Here is a 21267-nt window from a genome sequence, read left to right on the forward strand (position 1 = left end):
AATAATTATTAAAATTTTTTTTATTATAGAAATAAAAAAACTTAAATACATTAACATGTCCCTCTCATATTAGAAGGAAAGATTTCTCTCAACCGAATAAAAGATTTTCCTCATATAGTTAAAAAAATTTTATCTTCTATCAACATCTTCTATCGATGTCAATAGTATTACAGTTGGTAGACTAAAATTAACTTAACAAAAGACACGACTTGTGTTTCTTGTTATTCTCTTCAAAATACATTATATTTCATACATTTCAAATACCACGTGCTTCTTTTTTTTTTTCAATGTGATGGTACCATTTTTAGTCATCATAATCGTATATTTTATTTTAACAAATAATATTTTAATCTTTTTATATGGCATGTGAGTTCCAATTCTATATGCCATGAAGGAAAATGCTAAATTTTATAAAAAATGTTTTAAGTTTTTATTTAATAACCGAATCTTTTAGGATGAATGATTATCCAATGAAAATATTTATCATATGTATAACATGGCTTAACCAAAATCATTTTTGGTAGAATATTTTGCTATCCTATGCTTTGCGCAATAGGAATTACAAACTGAAAACAATTTTACAATTTATACAAATTTGATTGCAACGAAAATAGACAGATGTATAACATCAAATTTCAATCTGTGGACAGATAGAAACGTGTTTCACAAATTAAAACAAAAAATAAGTATTTCCTATATGCCTTATTGCATGGTTTGACATGCATTGATTTGGGCATTTAATTTTGAAGTGACCTTGAACAATGAGAGCTCGACGGGCCTTCGAAGTTAGGTAGACTCGTCATCCGTCGTCCCTAATTTATCCTCTAGATGGATTTGATCGCTATCCAACACTACCAAAGGTTACGCCTGATCGTCTCCAATCACGGATCAGGAACACCGATAAACATAAAACTTATGTAGAGATGATTATACCCCTGTCTGTCGTCTTGATTATCAAGTTCAGACCCTAGTCAAATTAACACGTGCCTCACCTACACTTTTAATTTAATAATTTTCTTACATATATTATTTTTTTCACACAAATCAATTTACAAAGTTTGATAATCTAAATGTTCATCTAATATATTTATATCATAAATATTTGCTTGATGATGATATATCAAACCAATTGAGAGTTCAAAATTTTATTTGAAGTATTTTTACGTTCCGTGATAAAAAATCTTATCAGATTATTATAAATATTAGAATCATTGTCCATCTTCATCGCTTATATTTGAAAAAAATATTAATTAAATTATAATATAATAAAAAATATATTTTAAGCACCAGAAGATATGTATTTTTCTCTGTAGATGTTTTCTATTTATAATTAATTCATCAAAAATATTCTTAATACTTGATTCAATGACACTATGTATACATAATAACAGTAGTTAATTTTGTTAATGATCTGATAAAAAATATACCAAGGCGCTGGACAAAAGGCACCACACGAAAAATTATCTTCCCAGAGTAACAACTAAACAATGTATTTAACATTATATATTTTGCTCTAATATATTGATATGATACTTATTGTTTTAACTTAAAAATAATGATAATAAAATCAATATCATATAAATTATTTTTATATATTATTTTATTTCTACATTCAAAATTTTTTTTATCAGCAACCCATAAATCAAAATTGACTTAGTATCCATAAGCCTTACCTAATACAAGCGATATATTCTTTTACAGGAAGGAGATAAGTAATATGAAAAAAATTATCGAGTTTCAAATCTTTTAAAAAAGTATTTTTTTTGACGCCATAGTATTTTAAAAATATTATATCAAATCAATTTGACTGATTGTATAATCTATATAAGATGATGGGTACCATTTTTTGTGTGTGCAATATCAATTGCAGTCAATATTAATGTTTTTAATACTTGCAACACGTTCACAAATGGTACGAGTCTAACTTAAACTGTACTAAACTTTAGTGGCGTGTAGGGATATATTTGTAATTTTGTCTAATAATAATAAAGAAGGGGCCCTCGGAGAGGGAGTGGGAGATTTGCGTAGACGGAGACGATCGGCTCTCTCCAGCCTCCGGGTCTCAGAATCGACGGAAGCTCCTCGACGCCGGCCCTACCAACCTCCGCCACCGCCCCCGGAGACAAACAAATCCACTGAAAACAACAAGATGAATATAATCGAGTGAAGTCAGCCTCCAATCTTCCGATCCCCGTCTTTACCTTTTGGGGATGGACATGGCCGGGAGGCGATCCACCTACTCCCTCCTCAGCCAGTCCCCCGACGACTCTCCGCCGCCACCCAAGTTCGACTCACCGCCCACCGACAAGGCCCGCGCCCGCGCCTCCCCCTTCGACTGGTCGATCGCCCCCGCCGTCGCGCCGCTGCAGCGGCAGTCCAGCGGCAGCAGCTACGGGGAGAGCTCCCTCTCCGGCGGGGACTTCTACGTGCCCGCCACGATCTCCTCCGCGACCGTAGACGCGGACGCCTTGAGCCGCATGACGGCCCCGACGTCTGCCGGAGGGGGCGAGGGCCGGACGAAGGACGGAGCCGTGGCGGAGGCGTCGTCGTCGTCGTCGGCCAAGAGCTGGGCGCAGCAGGCCGAGGAGACGTACCAGCTCCAGCTCGCCCTGGCGCTTCGGCTCTGCTCCGAGGCGGCGTGTGCGGACGACCCCAATTTCTTGGACGCTTTGGATCAAACAGTGCTTCCGGAACGCGTCTCTCCCACGACCATCTCCCATCGCTTCTGGGTTCGTATATAACCGCCCCATCTCTTTGCTCCCCTCTGTTCTTTTCGCGTAATCTGATTCCGTTTGGTGCCAGAATAACTAGATTCAACGGTTTAGTTACTTTGACTTCGGAACCCAGTGGAAGCTAGTTTGTCATAGTCCAAGCTGCCAAGGCATGTTCATTCACCACAACGAATCACATTAACGCGTGGATGCAACTTCTGCTTCAAAATCTGTTAGACAATGTTTAATAATAGCACAGATTAATATGATTGATAGTATATCAAGATTGTTAAAGGCCAAGAATTTGATGGAGACATATGTGCAGTCAATTGCTTATCATTTGGAACTTTTCTAGTTGGAGCTCCAAGTTTGTAATGATTTCATTAACAATAGTAATTCATCACATCCTTATGGTGCATGTGAGGTTGCACAATGGTGGCTCCACAATGTGACACGCCCTCCGGTCTAATCTATGGATAATCCTTTCCTAGGGCCTTTTGCCTCTCACCATGAGAATCTTTCGACCATGATTCCAATTGTCACAGTCCGACCTCATAGGTTAATTGGCATCAAGGTTCGCTATACCACGGCAATACCGCCTAGGTACATATCGATCCGACAAGGGACCAGTACAAGGAGTACATCGGTATACCCCCATATGTCATGAGTCGGTACGTACTGTATCGATAGTTGGTTGATCCATCAGTATAGACCGATAAGGTGAACCATGATTGATATATTAACTTCGTTGAATCTGAACCAATAGCCCAAAATGCATATGCCAAGTTAGCATACCTATTGGATCATTTTAAGTCAATCTTAGTCTTTCCACTTTCGATGTGGGATTGGGATTAATCCGTCGGGATACATTGTTGCTTTGAATACTCCAGTTGGAATTTAGTTAATTAATTCAAGTATCATTCACAAAAATTCTCCTCTTTAGCAATGAAAGACCAAACATGTTTAGTACACTGTTAGAATCGTCCAACATGAACGACGAAGAAGGTTTTCCATGAGGATCATCAATTGGTAGTATTCTTTCATTTTCTTCTCTTCTTGAAAATACATGCACATTATTTTTAGAAGTCATCCTTCATGAACCTTTATGCATTATCCATAATGACCTACATATATGGGTCCTCATTTATTGTCTGTACAAACACAAACCACACAACCTAGTGGCCTCTTGGTGCTGCTGTTGCATTCTCATGCTTGACCTTGGAAATGATAAATTTATAACTATCAAGCTTTATGCTTCTGTTGTTGTTCAGTTGCTAAAACCTGTAAATGATTATTTTCTCAGATGTTGCTTTCCAAGTGAGAAAATAAACCGACATATATTGACTACCATCAAAGATTTCTATTCTTTTTCCCACAAATATTCTTTGCAAATATTTTATGTAAGGTGGATTACCAATTAATTTGAACTTGAAATATTAATGTAATCCACATGATTTCTCTGGCAGCTGGTACCATAAAAAACATATTATAAGTTGTTATTCTCCATTTATCAGTTTATTGATGACATAGCTTAGGTCTCTTCCTTTTGTGCACTGTATCCAGTTGTTAATAACTACTTGCTGCTCACTTTTATTAATAATATTCTCTCCTTATGTCTAATCCAGAAACTCTTTAATTCTGTGAATATATTGATCCATGTACATGACACTGTACTTACTTTTTTATTTTATTTTCATCAGGTAAATGGATGCCTATCATACCATGACAAAATTCCGGATGGCTTTTATCTGATTCAGGGAATGGATCCATTTGTATGGACTCTATGTGCTGATGTGGAAGAAGAGAATCGGATTCCATCAGTTGAGTCACTGAAAACTGTTCACCCCTGTGATTCATCGATTGAAGTGGCTCTTGTAGATAGACAATATGATCCTGATCTAAGGCAGTTACAAAACGTGGTAGCTGGCCTTTCATGCAGCTGTGCCACACCGAAAGATATGGTGGATCAGCTAGCAAGCCTTGTCTGCTCCCACATGGGGTAAGTTGCTCTCAGCACCCTACATGTAGATGACCAATATGATCCTTTTGTTTCTTTGATAATGAGTATGTATTTGCTTTACACAAGAGGTACAGCTTTTAATGAAGAGGATCTTCTCCGTCGCTGGAAAGAGTGCAGTGAGACTCTCAAGGCTACTTCAGGTTCTGTTGTGCTTCCAATTGGGAAGCTATCAGTTGGTCTCTGCAGGCATCGTGCATTGCTTTTTAAGGTGATTTTGCAAGGCACCATTGTTTTTGTGTAATCTTGCTTATTAAGTTCTTTTTAATTGAAAGGTCTAAACTCAGGTTCACTTAAGCTAATTTTGTTATAACAACAAAGCCGCAAAGTCCCAACCATTTAGGATCAGCTACATGCAACTTTTACCACCATTGAGATCTATAAAAAACCGTAGCTTTTGTTAAGTTAAGATTATTTAAATCTTTATGTACAGTTTTTATTAAAGTTTTCTTAGGTCGTTCTCTACCTTTCTTGATTTTGCACTCTATCAAAGTGATTCTTAATTGTTCACAAACAAAAACATATTTAAGTTAATTTTGTTGTGTGACTAATTGAGAACATAACATATCATTTTAGCAAGCATCGTATGTTTCATTTGTTTTCTCATTTTCAATGGTGACTAATGCTCTGTGTTCCTTTTGTATGTTTGATTGCATGAAGTTAACTTAAACGTCTGCTATTAATAAATTCATATGAGTCTCAAGATTTTGTTGGGATGATTTTAATTTCTAATTTGTTGTTTTTCTTTTGTGTCTGTAGATGTTGGCAGACACAATTAATTTGCCATGTCGAGTTGCCAAAGGCTGCAAATATTGCAAAACTGGTGATGCTTCCTCATGTTTGGTGTGCTTTGGTCTTGAAAGGTGCAGACTCTATTTTCCAAGTGATTATGTTAATTATGAACTGTTACTTTAGAGAGTTTTGGTCTGTGGAATGATTACTTCCTATACTTATTGTGCTGTACTGTGCCTGTGGCATGGCAGCACTGATCATGGATGGGTGCCTCATAGAATTTCTTGATGTATAATTTTGCAATTTCAATAGACCAGTATGACGACAGCATAATGCAATTGAGTTGCTTTTGCACAACTGGCCCAGATACAGCATGGAATAGTGCAACAAAGCAACAATTTGCATTTGAGTGAGTTGCAAATAAAGGGAAATATACAAGTGAAACTGTAACCTTGATAGTGTTGGAGCATCTCCTTCAAATTGCTTCAGTGGCCACTTAAATACATAGGCTGACTCATAAAGGGCATCTTTATTCCGATATAAAGACACCTTACATATCCTTCCATATCTAGTGACTGAGTGAGATACTGGATCCTGTTGAGAATTAAGATCATTAATTGTCAGACTGTTTATGGCATAACCAATCACTTCCTAAGAGTCTGATTCTGAGGTTTCTAGTAGCCAACTAAAATGATAAACATATCTCTCACTCAGATTTTTGTTGATTTGCAAGTCCTTTATGACCACGCCACTCTTATGCTACTGATTCATATTCCTAATCTGTTCTTTTTATAAGTTTTATGATCGGGGACCGAAACTATATTGTCTATTTGTGCAAATAGGAAGTATATAGTGGCTAAAATTGCAATGTTTCATGGTGTTCACGAGCTCTTGAAATTTCATCAAAACTTCTATTACTCTAGATTGTCCATGACAGGTCACAAATGTATTATTATTATTATTTTTTTTTTTTGCCATTTATATGATTCTTTAGAGTAGTTAGATCTCACTGCACTATCTCATATTATCTGTAATTCCTTGTATAAAATGGACATTAGTAGACAGTCAAACACTCATATTCTTGTGACTGATTTTAATTTGAGACACTGTAGCATGTTCATGCTGCATGACAACTAGTATCAGCATTTACTAGATTGTTTAAGTGCCTAACTCTGCAACCTTCACAGATCTTAGACTGATATTCAATAAGCCAACTGATTGATAAAATTTCTCTATTGGCAGGGAATATTTAGTTGATTTGATTAGGAACCCAGGAAATCTGTGTGAACCTGATTCTTTGCTGAATGGACCTTATTCCATTTCAATATCTTCACCTTTGCGTCCTCCAAAAGCCAAATCAACCGAGGTAACTGTGAATTTTAGAACCTTGGCCAAGCAATATCTTCTGGACTGTCAATCACTTAATCTCTTCTTCAATGACGCTTCAGCAGGTGACTCCCATGAATATAACACAAACATTGATTTGAATGTATCAGTGTATTTTAACTCTGCTACCAGTTCATGTTGCTTTTATTGATTGCTTGAAAACCAGATGTCCTAACATTGTTTATCCAACAAATCTCTGGTAACAATGGGACTGTTGGAGCTTATGCATTTAGTATTTGTTTGACTACTGTTCAACAACCTCGAGAATCTAAAATGGTCACGATGCTTGGGTGTTGTCCGTACAGTATTGAACGTTCTTCACTTGAGATTTCTTCTTCTTTATCCTAATGCATCTTTTTTTTCTTCTGAAAACACTGAAGCTTAATGGATTGAGTAGTACATTTGTGTGAATTCCATTGTGCCTAGCAATCCAAGCATTCCATTGTAGTTGAATTAGCTATTTAACACATTACAATTTACGTCCCCTCAATTGGAGTGCCCATCACTGCTTGTTTGTTACTTGAAGTCAAATCTTGCCATTCATCAGGTGCTTTGATTACAAAATTTTATGGTGGACTCGAGCATAATCACATCAATCCATTCATTGTAACTTTAATTTAATGAAAATCCATGTAATGCTTGAAGTTTACTTTTGAAAGCTACGATTGGAACAAAGGTCTTTAACTGTGAATTCAGTGGTTGATTCTCGTTGTTTATTAGACTGGATTTAAATGCTTAAATTGTAATTTCAAGAGTTCCTTGGTCACTACAAGTCATGGTGCTGGTAATTTACTTGTGTGATAGTCACCATTTTGATCACTATCTATTGAACAGCATGAGCTTTTATGACAACTAATTTCTTGCGAGTAATATCGTGAGGGGCATCAACTGAAATTGCATGTTGTACTATTTAAGGTGCTTTTGTTGCTCAAGGAGATGTTGTGGACTTATCTTCCTCTAGGCCTTTGGATGAGAAGTCTGTAGAGGTGATATCTTCACCACTAGAAGCTACTGGAACTGAACTTTGTGAGCTACCTCTGCCTCACATTCAAAAGGTTGCTCGGCCAGTGCCATCAAAAGCTGTGCAGAAAGATGTTCTCCATATCATTCCTCCTGATCCAAAGGCTGATAAAAAGGATTTCAGGCTTATAAAGGATTCTAAACAGGGCCATAATAGACCTAACAATGAGATAAGCCTTGCCATAGATGACTTAAATATTCCATGGAGTGAACTGGTCCTGAAGGAGAGGATTGGAGCAGGTAAATGCACATTATTTTCTGGTTATCTATATTCTATGATCACATTCCATATGCAGAAACTAGATTGTATGTTTTCGTTTGTAACTGTATTATTTTTCAGGTTCTTTTGGAACTGTCCATCGTGCTGAATGGCATGGTTCGGTATGTTCTTTGATTATCAACTGTTTTATATGCTTAATATAAAGGAAACTTTTCTGTTTTTCAGTTTCCAAAGTTCAGCATAAGTGGTTCCATAAACATGAGCTACGTTAGGCCATATTGTCTGTGGAGTCTTTAATTTAATTGTTGCCATAAACAACTGATAATTGATGTTTATTGTGGATATTAATACTTTATCATTTGTAAATTGAGTGGCTGCTTTAACATCCTATGGTTTTATGGTTATCAGACAAACATAGCATTACCATTGTAACGTGATCATTAATCATCAGTACTTGCCGCAACTATTTGGATCGACGATTAGCTTTACAAATCTCTTTAACAATGCTAATGTGTTCCTGCCTTGAGCAGCATCACTTAAACTGCAGAAGAATAAAATTTTAAATTATACTACGAAAGTAAAGGTGAAAATGGTTCTATTCCCACCAATGCTTCAATGACTCTTGCTGAATCCATGCAATTACCTAAGAGAAGTACTTCATGTCTCAACGCTTAGGTGGTGTACATTCAGAAGCATAGATGATGGAACTTATGTTCAATTTTGAAGACATTAAATTTTGTGTTTTTAAACTTAAAATCTTATTGCAGAATCTTTAAAAGCAGAATTTGTTCTTTTAGGTGGTGCACATTCAGAAGGCCACACAATTCCGACCCCATACTGCTCTTAACCCGTGATGTCCGTCACCTAGCATGGACGTTGAAATTTATGTTCAATTTTGAAGACATTATATTTTGTGTTTTTAAACTTAAAAATCTTATTTCAGAATATTTAAAAGCAGAATTTCTTCTTTTGAAGCTATGAGATAGTTTTTACCTGTAGGATGTTGCTGTCAAGATACTTATGGAACAAGATCTCCATCCTGAGCGCTTAAAAGAGTTCTTAAGAGAGGTATGCTCAAGTAAATATATAACAGTTTGCTCTGGATAAATGTCACACTGATTTTTTTAAAATTTTATAAAATTTATCGCTGCCTGTTGACTACAAAAGGATAAGTCATAGTAATCAGCTTACCTAATAACCTGGTCAGGCCCTTGTTGTTATGATTTGTTTGATCAATTATTCCAACATGAGTACATTATGCATGAAGTCTCTGGGTGGAATTTAGTCATTAATCACATAAACTGCTAAGACTACATGTTCTGGCTATGTGATTTTCACATGTATCCTTTTGATTCAACAGTTCGAATCAAGAATTTAATTAAATAAGCTGGGCAGTCTTGTGCTCCTGTTTTCATCCTTTTTTGACTTTTAGAATCTGGTTTAAGCATTATAGTCAATCATTTGACTGAACTCAGATCTCTGTACTTTTCTGCTGCATATGTTACAGAAAAATCAATGTTACCTCTGAATATAGTGGGTTTATGGCACATTACTGTTCAATGCTTAGCTCATTATCAAGATATGTTAAAGAAGGCAAAACCTTAGAGAAAAACAATATTGTCTGTAGCAAGAGAAATGTAATTGATCATGAGGTTGCATGTAGGAACACATGGTATCTTACTACTGCTGCTGCGAGGTTCTAAAACTAACTGCTTAACCTCTAGACTTGGATAAATGGCCATACCATGACAGAAATTTAGAAAGTTTCAGTGAGAGCAAAGGACTTTCCTGATATCAGAAGTTTAGAGGTGTAATATATGTAGATATAGTGCTGGAAGTGTAAAAGCAAGTCCCTTTCCCCTCTATAAGAAAAGGGTTTAAATAGTTAGACATGTTGAATAATCAGATTCTCTTAATACAATGGACTGTCTGCATTTGGGTTAAGATGCTGATCACTTGCAATAAGTTAAATATCATTTTTCTGGAAGTTCGCGAACACCATTGCCAATAGACATGTACATTGAGATATTTTTTTTGGGGCTTCATAAGAATGCTACTGCAGCATGTGAATGTTTTTTCTTTATCTTTCACCTAAGATTCAGGATCATTGTATTATTCTACATTAGGTTGCTATAATGAAAAGCCTAAGGCATCCTAATATAGTTTTGTTCATGGGTGCTGTTACCGAGCCACGGAACCTATCTATTGTCACTGAATATTTGTCAAGGTATTTTCCTCTTTCTTCATCTTGTGCTTTTATTTATTTCACAAAATCATATCTATCAAACTACTCAGTGAAGTCAGTACATATAAGTTCTTTTGATGAATTTCAGAGGCAGCTTGTATCGGCTTTTGCATAGAAATGGAGCAAGGGAAGTTCTAGATGAGAGGCGCAGATTAAGTATGGCATTTGATGTGGTATGCTTTTTACCTAATTAGATTTCAGTTTTTTTGCATAAGTTGCATTTAGCGTAGCACAATTTTTAAAGTACAGCAATCAGAAAGGCTAAGGCCATTTCTTTTTTGGTAACTTTATATCTAATAATCTTTTGCAGTGATGCAGGGTACATATTTATTAATGGGTATTTGCTTTTCCAGGCAAAGGGAATGAATTATCTTCACAAACGCAATCCTCCTATCGTTCATCGAGATTTGAAGTCTCCAAATCTTCTCGTTGACAAAAAGTACACAGTGAAAGTAAGAATTGTATTCACATATTTTGGACTTTGGTTGCAGAATTATTTCTTATTATAAGCTGATTAACATCTATGGCTCTAGTTATGCTTTTGTTCATGGTGTAAAATTTTGGTACCAGAGCTGGTGCCAGTCATTGGTCAGACTGGTATGAGTCTGGTACATACCAACACAGAAGAATAAAAAGAAGATGAGGAAGAAGATAGGAGAGAGAGAGAGAGAGAGAAAGAGAGAGAGAAAGAGAGAGAGAGATAGGTTATGAAATTAGCTCAAGGGTTTGTCGGTGATATATATAGAGAGAGGTTATGAAATTTTAACCATTTAATTAAAAACCCTAAACCAGACCTGAAACGCTTGAAATGGGCTGGTTTGTGGTCCGGTTGTCCATGGAACCATTATTTATCACCTGGTTTGTACTGGTCCTGGCGGTTTTTCAAACCATGCTTTGATCTCGAGTTTCAAATCGCTTTGTTGCTAATGTCCTAGAGATATTTTAACTTTTAACTACCCTAAATTTCTAAGAACTTCACTTGATACCACAGACCTGAGCTTTCTTTCCATTTCTCATGTGGTCTTATTGTGCTCCAATCAACAAGATTGTTTCTGTTAATTTGTATTAGCTTCTATGATCTTACTTCTTTGTTGCTGAATGAGGTTATCCAGTAGAGGTCAACTACGACATGCATGCTATTTTGTGACACGGAGATGCTATGTTTGTAATTTACAAAATTAATTCATTAGCTTGGTATCTTCAATGTACATCTGCATTCCTGCTAATATGTGGAAGAAAAGTTTGCAAAGTTGCAGCTCCTTCCAGCCGGCAAATAGTCCTACTTGGATGATATATAATGAACTGTAACAAGCGATAACAGAGTATGATCATTCCAGAGATGCAACATTTTGTCTTTGGCATCATCAGATGCAATTGCAACACATACTATAGTCCGTATTATCATTCCTGAGATGCAATATTTTGTCTCTGGCATCATCATATGCAATTGCAACACATAGTATAGCCCTGTTCATTATAAAAGATGATAATTGACAAAGAAAGAGAATAAGTTCTCTCTTGATTGGTAAAATGATTTATTATTTCTTTCTTTCATGAGAGCGAGCCTTGGTACAATGATAAGGTTGCACTTTTATGACATGAGAGACCAGGGTTTGAGTCACGGAAACAGATTCTTTAAATATTTAACGGTAAAGCTGCATGTATTGACCTTTTCCAGACCCCGTATTGGTGGGAGCCTTGTGCACTGGGTACTCCTTTTTTCTTTTTTTCTTTCTTTGATGAATCAATTACTGAATGTGGTGTAGGTTTCCTCCTGAAAGGTGTTCCAAAGGCCTTGTAGTTCTGATAAGTTTCGAACAGGTTTGATCTCTTGCAAAAACCAACTGTGAGAATGAATCAAATTGATAGTGGAGAAAATGTAAGAGCAGCAAATCTGAATGTGTAAGGTCTTGAAAGAGAAGGATTTAATTTTGCAGGCTTGCTTCATGTGCCAGTATAGTATGTGCCTGCTGGTAGAAGCTAACAATATATAGATGTTCCTTTTTGGCATTTGGCAAAAGATGTGTATTTGCACCAATGGGTGCATGATACAGGTAGACTGCTGAACTCTGTGTCTGTGTTGACAAACTATTTGAACAATTTACCTATAAACTCTGTCTAGCATTGATAAAAAGAATAGACAATTATGCCTTTACCCAGTTGTGAAATTATTTATTTAGTATTCTCTGTCATGAATGCTTATGGCTTGTTGACATCTCTTTTTTCCTTCCCAAGATGGTATTTCTATCTTAAAACTTTTATTGCTTCATACTAAGAGATCCTGCAAAATGGTCGTCATATCAGTGTTACGCCTATACACGTTGGCAACTTTCCACCATGTGTTGGTACTTGAAGCATGTTAAGACGAATTGTATCATCTACTCTCTAAAGTAATGAGTTGTGTCTTGTAGGGCTCTTGTATCATCTTTAAAGGGCTACAAAACATGTCAAATATTGGCAATATACATGTGATTCTGACTTTTGACTGGTATTATGTATACATGTTTAAGGTATTTTGTAAATGTTTGCTAATTGTATAAATGGTTGTTATGATTCTTATAAAGTTTCATGTGTGATGATCATAGAACATCGATATTACATAAGGTCTAATATTAAATAGCAAATATATGTGCTCATTTTTGTATACGTGCCATGTCATCTATCAGGTTGTCTATGTCAGTATCTCATATTCTTTGTTTTACAGCCATGTCAAGCAGATGCAATTTGTCAAACTCGGATTCCTTTTTGGTTTATCCTACTGTAATTGACTGTATATACCTAGTTTTTCTGTATACCACTACTGCAGTGATAGCTTTCTGTTGAACTGCAGGTCTGTGATTTTGGTCTTTCAAGACTGAAGGCAAACACATTTCTCTCATCTAAGTCTCTTGCAGGAACCGTAAGTTGCTCGTGTTGTACATGCTTTCAACTGAATCCATTTGGCTGATTTACAATAGGTTAATTGAGTTGTTTTGGTTTTCAACTTTGATTGTCTTTGTTCACATTAGCCTGAGTGGATGGCACCGGAAGTACTTCGAGATGAACCATCAAATGAGAAGTCTGATGTTTACAGCTTTGGCGTGATTTTGTGGGAGTTTATGACATTGCAACAACCATGGAGTAATTTAAATCCTGCTCAGGTTAGCTGTTTTTATTCCATTGGTATTGACGATTAGAGGGCTTTAGTTTGATGAATTTGGAATCATTTGAACTTTGTCAATGTCTTGCCGATTAGCAAATGCATTTATTTAATACAAGTCTGTTTTTCTACATGTGCTGAGACACATAGATGTGCCATCATTAAAATTACCAATATATGAAATAAATTGTCATGTGACAGGTGGTTGCTGCGGTTGGTTTTAAAGGAAGAAGGCTTGAGATTCCAAGTGATGTAAATCCACAGGTGGCTGCTATAATTGAGTCCTGTTGGGCCAAGTATGTGGACAGTGCAATTCCTTGGCAATTAATCTTCTTATACTTCATTCTGCTTCTGTTCTTAAATGATCTGTTGAACTGCAGTGAGCCATGGAAAAGACCGGCTTTTTCTAGTATCATGGAGTCCTTAAAATCTCTGCTCAAGCCTCTGCCACCTCAACCATTACATACTGATATGCCGAGTGCCAAATAGAAGGCTAGTTGCATATTTTTGAAACGGCTGGTGTACGTTTTGTGATCCCACATGTACATAAGTCTGCTTCAATTGTATCAATTACAGGTGATCTTGCATTTGCATTCAACAAATTTTGAATTAGCGTCTTTACTCTTCAGTTTAAAGTTCAATTCTATTTCATGTTTTACAACAGATATAACTCTTTTCTTGTCCTTGGTCCATCCAATGATTAGATGATATCACAATGTACACATAATTTTCTTCAACATAGTTCATGCATAGAACTTTGGTTCAATTTTGAATATCCTGCTGGGTGTATTTTATAGTTGTGGCATTGATTCTTTTTTATCATCATTCACCACTAAGTTCTCATGTATATCTTTCATTTATAGGATGTATCAAAATTTAAAACTATGATCTAAGTATTGGGTAGTTAAGAAATAATATATAAAAAAAATGTATGTTATGAGATAAGAATGTTGAAAAGGATGTGTGAAGTTAATAGGAAAAATAAAAAAATAAATATTTTTATTCATGAATAATTAGGTATCGTTTTAATAAAGAATAAGATAAAAAATATTTAAAATGACATAAATATGTGCTTAGGAAATTTTTGGATGTGACAATCAAATAAGATAAAAATGATTAATGTTAATGGTACAAGGAAGATCTAAAAATATTTTAATAAAAATTATAAATAAAAATTTAAGTATTTTAAATTTAATTAAGTTTATAGTTTTTTACATAATAACAATAAAAGATTCATGCAGTTAATCTTAAATAGTTAAGATTTATAATTTTTTTATTATTATTATTGTATCAAAATTTAAAATTATAATTTTTTTGATATTTTTATAATTGACATATGCAAGGCTCTGAACTTACGGGTGTCAATGCCACAATGCCTAATGACTTTGATTGACTAAATGGATCTCTTCAAGGACTCTATATGAATATACTAGCCTGTGCTAGTTTTCTTAATTGGATCTCTTCAAGGACTCTTATGAATATACTAGCATGTACTAGTTTTCCTAATTTTTATTTCTAAATATGAATTGTAATCATCATGATGTACGAAGTAAGTCAGTGTAACATTTATGAATAATGTCATGGCTATATTATCACGTGACTAGCTAGAATTTCTTAAGTTACGAGATACTTTTACATTATTCATTTAGAAAGGGTTAGTCTAGTTACAATCTCGCTATACTGACTTGTAAAAGAACAAATTGATTAGTTTGAAAACAAATGACAAACAAATCTCAACGTCTCATGAAGAGAACAGTTTTACAAGTAATTTAGTAAACACTTGGTGTGCAAGAGAGAAAGAAGAAAATAAGAACTTTAGAAGGCAAACAAGCAATCACAAATTTATAAATGATTGCTCACCGGGTGTCGGGCGCGTTGGCAAGTTTCCATAGGTTTAACTTATGAACTTGTGAATCTAATTCACGCTCAGTACTATTCCAGATCCCCATCTAGCAAGGTGCCACCTAAGGGGTTTTGGGTGCTGAAGTGCTTGACGTTTTTCTTCGTATTAAAGCCTATAGTAAATAAGTCATGACACATGAAAACTAGACCATTTTTGGGTAGTTTTACATATTCTGGTGAGCGATCGCTTTATAACCTTGCAAACTATTCATGTTCATAATTTTCAAACAAAAACACACAAAACAAAGCAAAACATGTTGTCAAGCATATGTACAAGCAAAAAAATACGACGAACGGTTCGTTGATAAGGGTGTTGCGGGTGCGCGACGATCATCCATGACATTCTCTTCCACTTAAACTGTTTACACTCTTATCGATGCTTGCTGGTAGGCTTTGATCATTGCTTCTTCATGTTGCAAGGTGTCTTTAGGCTCCCAACTAGCTTCTGTTCAATGAAGTTTTTGCCACTTTACCATGTACTTGATCTTCTCTGCTCCATTGGGCAGCTTTGTCTTACAATCAACTAAAATGACTTTAGCCCACTTTTCGTAGGAGGCTCTAATGGGAGAGTTAATGAGTTGAAACACTTCGGAAAGAATCTTACGAATCCAAGTGGTAGGCTTTCAGGTTGCTCACATGGAAGATATTGTAAATTTTGAGCCACGTAGGCAGCTACAACTTGTAGGAGACATTGCCTACCCTACTATAATTGGGTGGGCAATCATGCTTCTAAAGGTGGGAGAAAAGACAAAACTTGTTGTTGATCAAAAAATTAAAGGGTTCTTCGTACTTTTGTACTGGTCCTTTGTGTACTTTATGCCTAAAAAATTAGAATGATACTGGTTAGAGCTTCATTGACACCAAGTCATCAACTTAAACTCCGATGGTCGGCTTCCCAGATCTGTCTACTTCATCATCTATTTTATTGCTTTCTCCAAGTAAGCCCGGACAATATATGTGTTTTGATATCATTCCTTTTTAAAGTAATATACTAAAGGGCTACTCCTAGTATAAACGATCGTCAAGGTGTAAGGAGTCTACGACTACTGTCCTGTAATAATCTTGAAGGTGCTCTTATTGGATGTAAAGCTCCATAACAAGTTGTAGGAGAATTGAGCTATGTCCAATAGCTTCATTCAATCATGTTGGTTGGCACTCATGTAGTGCCGAAGATATTACTTAAGGAGCATATTTATTCTTTTAGTTTGACTATAGGGGTGGAGGCTTATGGAGAAGTATAACTTAGACCATAGTAATTTGAATAGCTCAATCCAAAATCGTCCCAAGAACCACGCGTGTCAATCGCTGATGATATTATGCGAGACTTCCCAATACCTCACCACATTCTTTATCATTATCTTGATCGCCTCCTCTATTGAGTAGTGTATAGGTGTAGCAATGAATGTTATATATTTTGAAAATCGATCGACCACGAGTAGTGATTTGAGTCCCCGTACTACCGACAAGCTTGATATGAAGTTCAAGGAAATACTCTCCCAAGACCTTTCTAGTATGGGCAACGACTCTAAAAGTCCCATCGGCTACCATTGCTTATCCTTATCTTGTTGGTAAGTAAGACATATCTGAATATATGTTAGGATCGAGTCGGCACTAAGACGGGGGGTGAATTAATGCTTATGATAAAAACGTCAATTTTGAAAAACTTTTGTTCGATGAAAATCGATATTGAAAATGTGTTTAACTTGAAAGCATTCATAAGAATGTAATGAGAAAGTAAAGCAGTTTGCAGTAAAGGTAAATTGCACAAATAAAAATACAAACCGAGTTTTATAGTGGTTTGGTCGTCGTGACCTACATTACTCCCGATTCCTCTTCCGTTGAGGCCACTGTCATCCACTAACGGTCTTCCTTCAATAGACGAAGACCACCTTCTTACAACTCTATTCTCCTTTTGACAAGCTCAGGAGAGAACCTTTATACCCCCACTACCTCCTCTCTTAAACTTCACTAACACTTAGAGTTTGAGAAGAGTTCTCACAATATTACAATTGTGTTTTCCTTTCTTTTTCCTCTTAGTTGTTGTGTATTCTGAGCAGGGATAAGAGGGATATTTATAGGCTCTAAATGAATTCAAACTTGGAGCAAAAAATGTCTCATCCTCGGTTTTCGAGGTATTGGTGGTTGTTGGGAAATCTAAGAGTGACATCACATGCGTAGCAGAAGAACATAAAACAAAAACCCCAAATTTTCCAATATGTGTTCGTCATCGTGCGTAGATTGGTGCGCAAAACCCATGACATAGAAAACCACACGTGAGATTGTTGTGTTATATCGGGAGATCGTATATCCCTGAATCCTTATAGATCTGTAGGAGTGGATGAAGGAGGTCAAGCGTCCTCTTCTATAGCGGTGGTCCACATAACAGGACTGCAACGATGCTCCTCAAATCTCTAGGCCTGCTATTTAAGGAGGAGAAGGGGAGAGGAGAATAAGAGATGGCGACTAAGAAGCCCCAGCCTATGGGCTTTTAGTTCCCTCCTATTTATGGAGGCCACTAGTTAACCCTGATGAATCTTACCCTATTGGGTATTAGATTTCCATCTAATTACCCAAGCCTCTTAGATTAGTGGGTCTCTATCCAATAATCTCTTATTAGCTCTTATTGTATCTCATATATAAGATCTAATAATTCATTCAAGAGCTTATTGAATATCCAATAAGATAGGGGATCCAGCGGATATCTCATATCCGAACCTCTACTCGTCGCAACACTTACCATATGTGTGTGACCCCCTAGGCCCAATATCGAGCTAGCTGTGAGTCATACTTATCAGAACTCGCTCAGTGAATTATTATCTCCATAATAATTCACTCGACTCATTGACTGTGGACGTACTAGGCTACTACGCCGCAGTCCCCAAATGATATAGGGGAATCTAATCCTTTGGACATATCTGTCCTCATTTATCATGTATTTATAGTCCCTCATCCATCTAATATCCCAGAGACCATATATTGGGCATGGTGCTATCAGGCCCATATGGTTTCTCCTCGAGCCTTGCTCTAATCGGATTCTCCCTAAAAACTCTTTCTCTATCAATCCGAATGACCTTGACCAAGGATTTGTTTGAGCAAGAACACACAGGATATTTCTCTCATAATACTGAGAGCGGATGATCCTCTATCGACACTCAATAGCCCTCGTAAGGTTGGCTGCCACTCCCAATAACCGGTTATACTAGATTTGGAACTTCAAACCTATAAGTCCAACAAAGAGTGGAGTACTCATACAGGACATCCTTGGTGTCTTAAGTCTAAGGACCAAATACACTACTAGGACTACAGAGTCGTTGTCTGACAATAAGACATCGTCAACCATCTAGTATTTCGTGAGCAGATCAATTAGTAAACTCATTCTATAATTAGCACCTGCACTATATCCTTAGTGTCCCCACATAAGTAGCTATGAGACCAACTGCCTCCATCATATGAACGAATATACAACACACCAGTCTATCCAATTATCTCAATGTCTCTTTTGAGTAACCTATGACTAGGATTATTTAGGGTATGTGTTTGAAGGTGAATCTGTCTCATTATCGTGATCTCATCACGATCCGATTCCTATTGCACAGATCCATGAACATCACAATATATATATATATATATATATATATATATATATATATATATATATATATATATATATATATATATATATATATATATATATATATATATATACAACAAGTAATATAAAGTGATAAAATGTCAAAATATAATAAGCAAAAAGAATGCGTGTCATCTGTCATTACTCATTGGCTTGTAGGGCACGTATGACTAGCAACGGTACTACCGCTAGTACTTTTTAACATTGGGCGGTACCACCACCTAGTCTGGCGATACCACCACCCGACAACCTTTATGGCCGACGGTACCACTGCCCAGTTTGGGTAGTACCACCGTCCAGACCACTTGGGAGGCTGAGCCTTAAGCGGTGCCACCGCTTGGCATGGCTCCAAGTGGCCGAGTAGGTCTTCTATTTGGACCAACTCAGCCTTAACTTAGGCCCAATGACCCCTAAATTGAGTTGGTATCGTTTCACCCTAATACCGACTCAATTAGACCTAAACTAACTTGATCTAGGCAAATTATTACAAAGCACGAATCATATGTTGTCCGACATGTCATTGGTTCTTCCGGCACTTCGTCCGATCCTTCGGCGCATCATCCTCTCCTTCGGGGTATTACCCAATTGACATGTTGACTCCCACAACTTCCGATCTCCTTAGCACAATGTCCGATCCTTCGGCCCGATGCCCGAATTCACGGCACGAAACCTTCTGCCGACACGTCGATCGATCCTCCGGCCCGACGTCCAATCTTCGGACATGTTCACTCCGGCCCAACATCTGATTCCTCCCACTTCAATCAATTTGCCTCTCCTTAGTCGAAGCTAGTCCTACATCACTCAAAATGCAGATTAGATCACAAACTCATCAATTGATTTCATCATCAAAATCCGAGATTCAACAATCTCCCTCTTTTTGATGATGACAACCAATTGATGATGGAGTTTAAACTAAACTCCCCCTATCAATATGCCATATTGATAGAAACATAAATTTAGAAATATCATCATAAAATTTTGCATAATCAAAATTTCAATACATCATTCCATGCATGATCCAACTCATCATCATATCTTCTCCCCTTTTGTCATTAACAAAAAGAAGTATAACTAGCAAGTTTTTGTGATATTCAAGCTAGAAAATTAGCAAGTTTTGCATCATTTTAGAGCATGCAAGTTAGCAAATTCTAGAGATGTGCAGGTTTAGCAATTCTTTGTTTCTTGAGATGGACAAGATAGTACTTTTGCATCTTCTTAAAATGTGTAAGCTAGCAAACTTTGTTGCTCTTTTGAGATGAGTAAGCTAGCAATTTTCTATATGCAAGCTAGTAAGAAGCTGGCAAATTTTACATCATTTGCAATGTTCAAGCTAGAAATTTTTGAGAATATGAACTTTAGCAAAGTTTTTGCTTCTCTTTACAATGTACAATTTAGTACTTTTTTACTAATTTTTGTGATGCACAAGCTAGCAAGACTTTCTCCCTTCAAATGTACAAGTTGCAAGTTTTGCATTTCTTTACAAGCTAGTAATATGTTTTTCTTGAGATGTGCACGCTAGCAATTCTTTCTCTCCCTTTGTCATAGGCAAAAAGAGGGGAATAGCATAAGGGTGTAAATATTCAAGACATCATACGAAAGATATCAAGAAAAATTTGGTGATGAAATATACTTCATGAATACAAGGAATTATACATAAAAAAAACCATATCATGAAAGATAAGATCATGTGAATACCAAAAGACATGATTTATTTTGATAAATATTCTCTTTAATAAAATATAAGAAATTATTCGAGAATAAAAAGTGAGGGATTTTGATTAATATAAAGAAACTATCAAGTTTTGATTCTAAGAATTCAAGATCATGATATAGATAAAACTTATTCAAATTCAAATTATCCAATCATCAAAATCATCAAAATTACTTTTTTAATTTAAGAGATAACATAAAATAGATTCATTACTAAGAATCACTTATTGAAAATCGAAAAGCTTTAGAGATATTTTCAAGAAAAAATGTATTCTCCCATTTTATTTCAATTCAAATGATTGATTTCATACAAGCATGCCCAAGTTTTTTATGCTAAATAAAAACATGCATCAACGTTTAAAATCGAAAAAGTAAATTTCATCACGACAAAAATCAATAAGCTATAAATCACAAAAATCATCATTACTTTGGGCATGATACCAAACAAAATTTTTTTAAAACATCATTACTTGGGTATGCATGATACCAAAACATGGTTTCAAGTCTTCAAGGTATAACATGCACAATTTTAAACCATTACAAACCATTATCAA

General features: G+C 36.0%; 1 protein-coding gene across 4 annotated transcripts; it reads left to right on the plus strand.

Annotated features, from left to right (window-relative positions):
• The first annotated feature begins 2000 nt into the window (after positions 1-2000).
• LOC103971472 (serine/threonine-protein kinase CTR1) lies at positions 2001-14236 on the plus strand. 4 transcript variants are annotated; one of them, XR_010492334.1, is made up of 15 exons: positions 2001-2729; positions 4412-4710; positions 4798-4939; positions 5488-5591; positions 6703-6911; positions 7762-8106; positions 8207-8247; positions 9086-9154; positions 10213-10313; positions 10420-10504; positions 10685-10783; positions 12098-12152; positions 12269-12385; positions 13162-13230; positions 13340-13409. XR_010492334.1 is itself a non-coding variant. In XM_065131653.1 (15 exons), the coding sequence occupies exons 1-15, from the start codon at positions 2211-2213 to the stop codon at positions 13957-13959; spliced, it is 2418 nt and encodes an 805-aa protein (XP_064987725.1). In that variant the 5' UTR covers positions 2001-2210; the 3' UTR covers positions 13960-14236. The 4 variants fall into 4 exon arrangements, 2 of the variants coding, with proteins under 2 accessions (XP_064987725.1, XP_064987726.1); XM_065131653.1 differs by lacking the exons at positions 12098-12152; positions 12269-12385 and adding exons at positions 13672-13766; positions 13851-14236 and having other exon boundaries at positions 13340-13471; XR_010492333.1 differs by having other exon boundaries at positions 12098-12385.
• Positions 14237-21267: the final 7031 nt, after the last annotated feature.

This window comes from Musa acuminata, chromosome BXJ2-11, assembly GCF_036884655.1.
Source record: "Musa acuminata AAA Group cultivar baxijiao chromosome BXJ2-11, Cavendish_Baxijiao_AAA, whole genome shotgun sequence".
Taxonomy (NCBI): Eukaryota; Viridiplantae; Streptophyta; class Magnoliopsida; order Zingiberales; family Musaceae; genus Musa; species Musa acuminata.

Bases quoted from the DNA above. Each gene is read 5' to 3' on its own strand.
- LOC103971472 (XM_065131653.1), top strand. From the start codon at position 2,211: ATGGACATGGCCGGGAGGCGATCCACCTACTCCCTCCTCAGCCAGTCC. The intron at 13,231-13,339 runs GTAAGTTGCTCG...TGTTCACATTAG, and splicing joins CTAAGTCTCTTGCAGGAACC to CCTGAGTGGATGGCACCGGA. The intron at 13,472-13,671 runs GTTAGCTGTTTT...GTCATGTGACAG, and splicing joins GTAATTTAAATCCTGCTCAG to GTGGTTGCTGCGGTTGGTTT.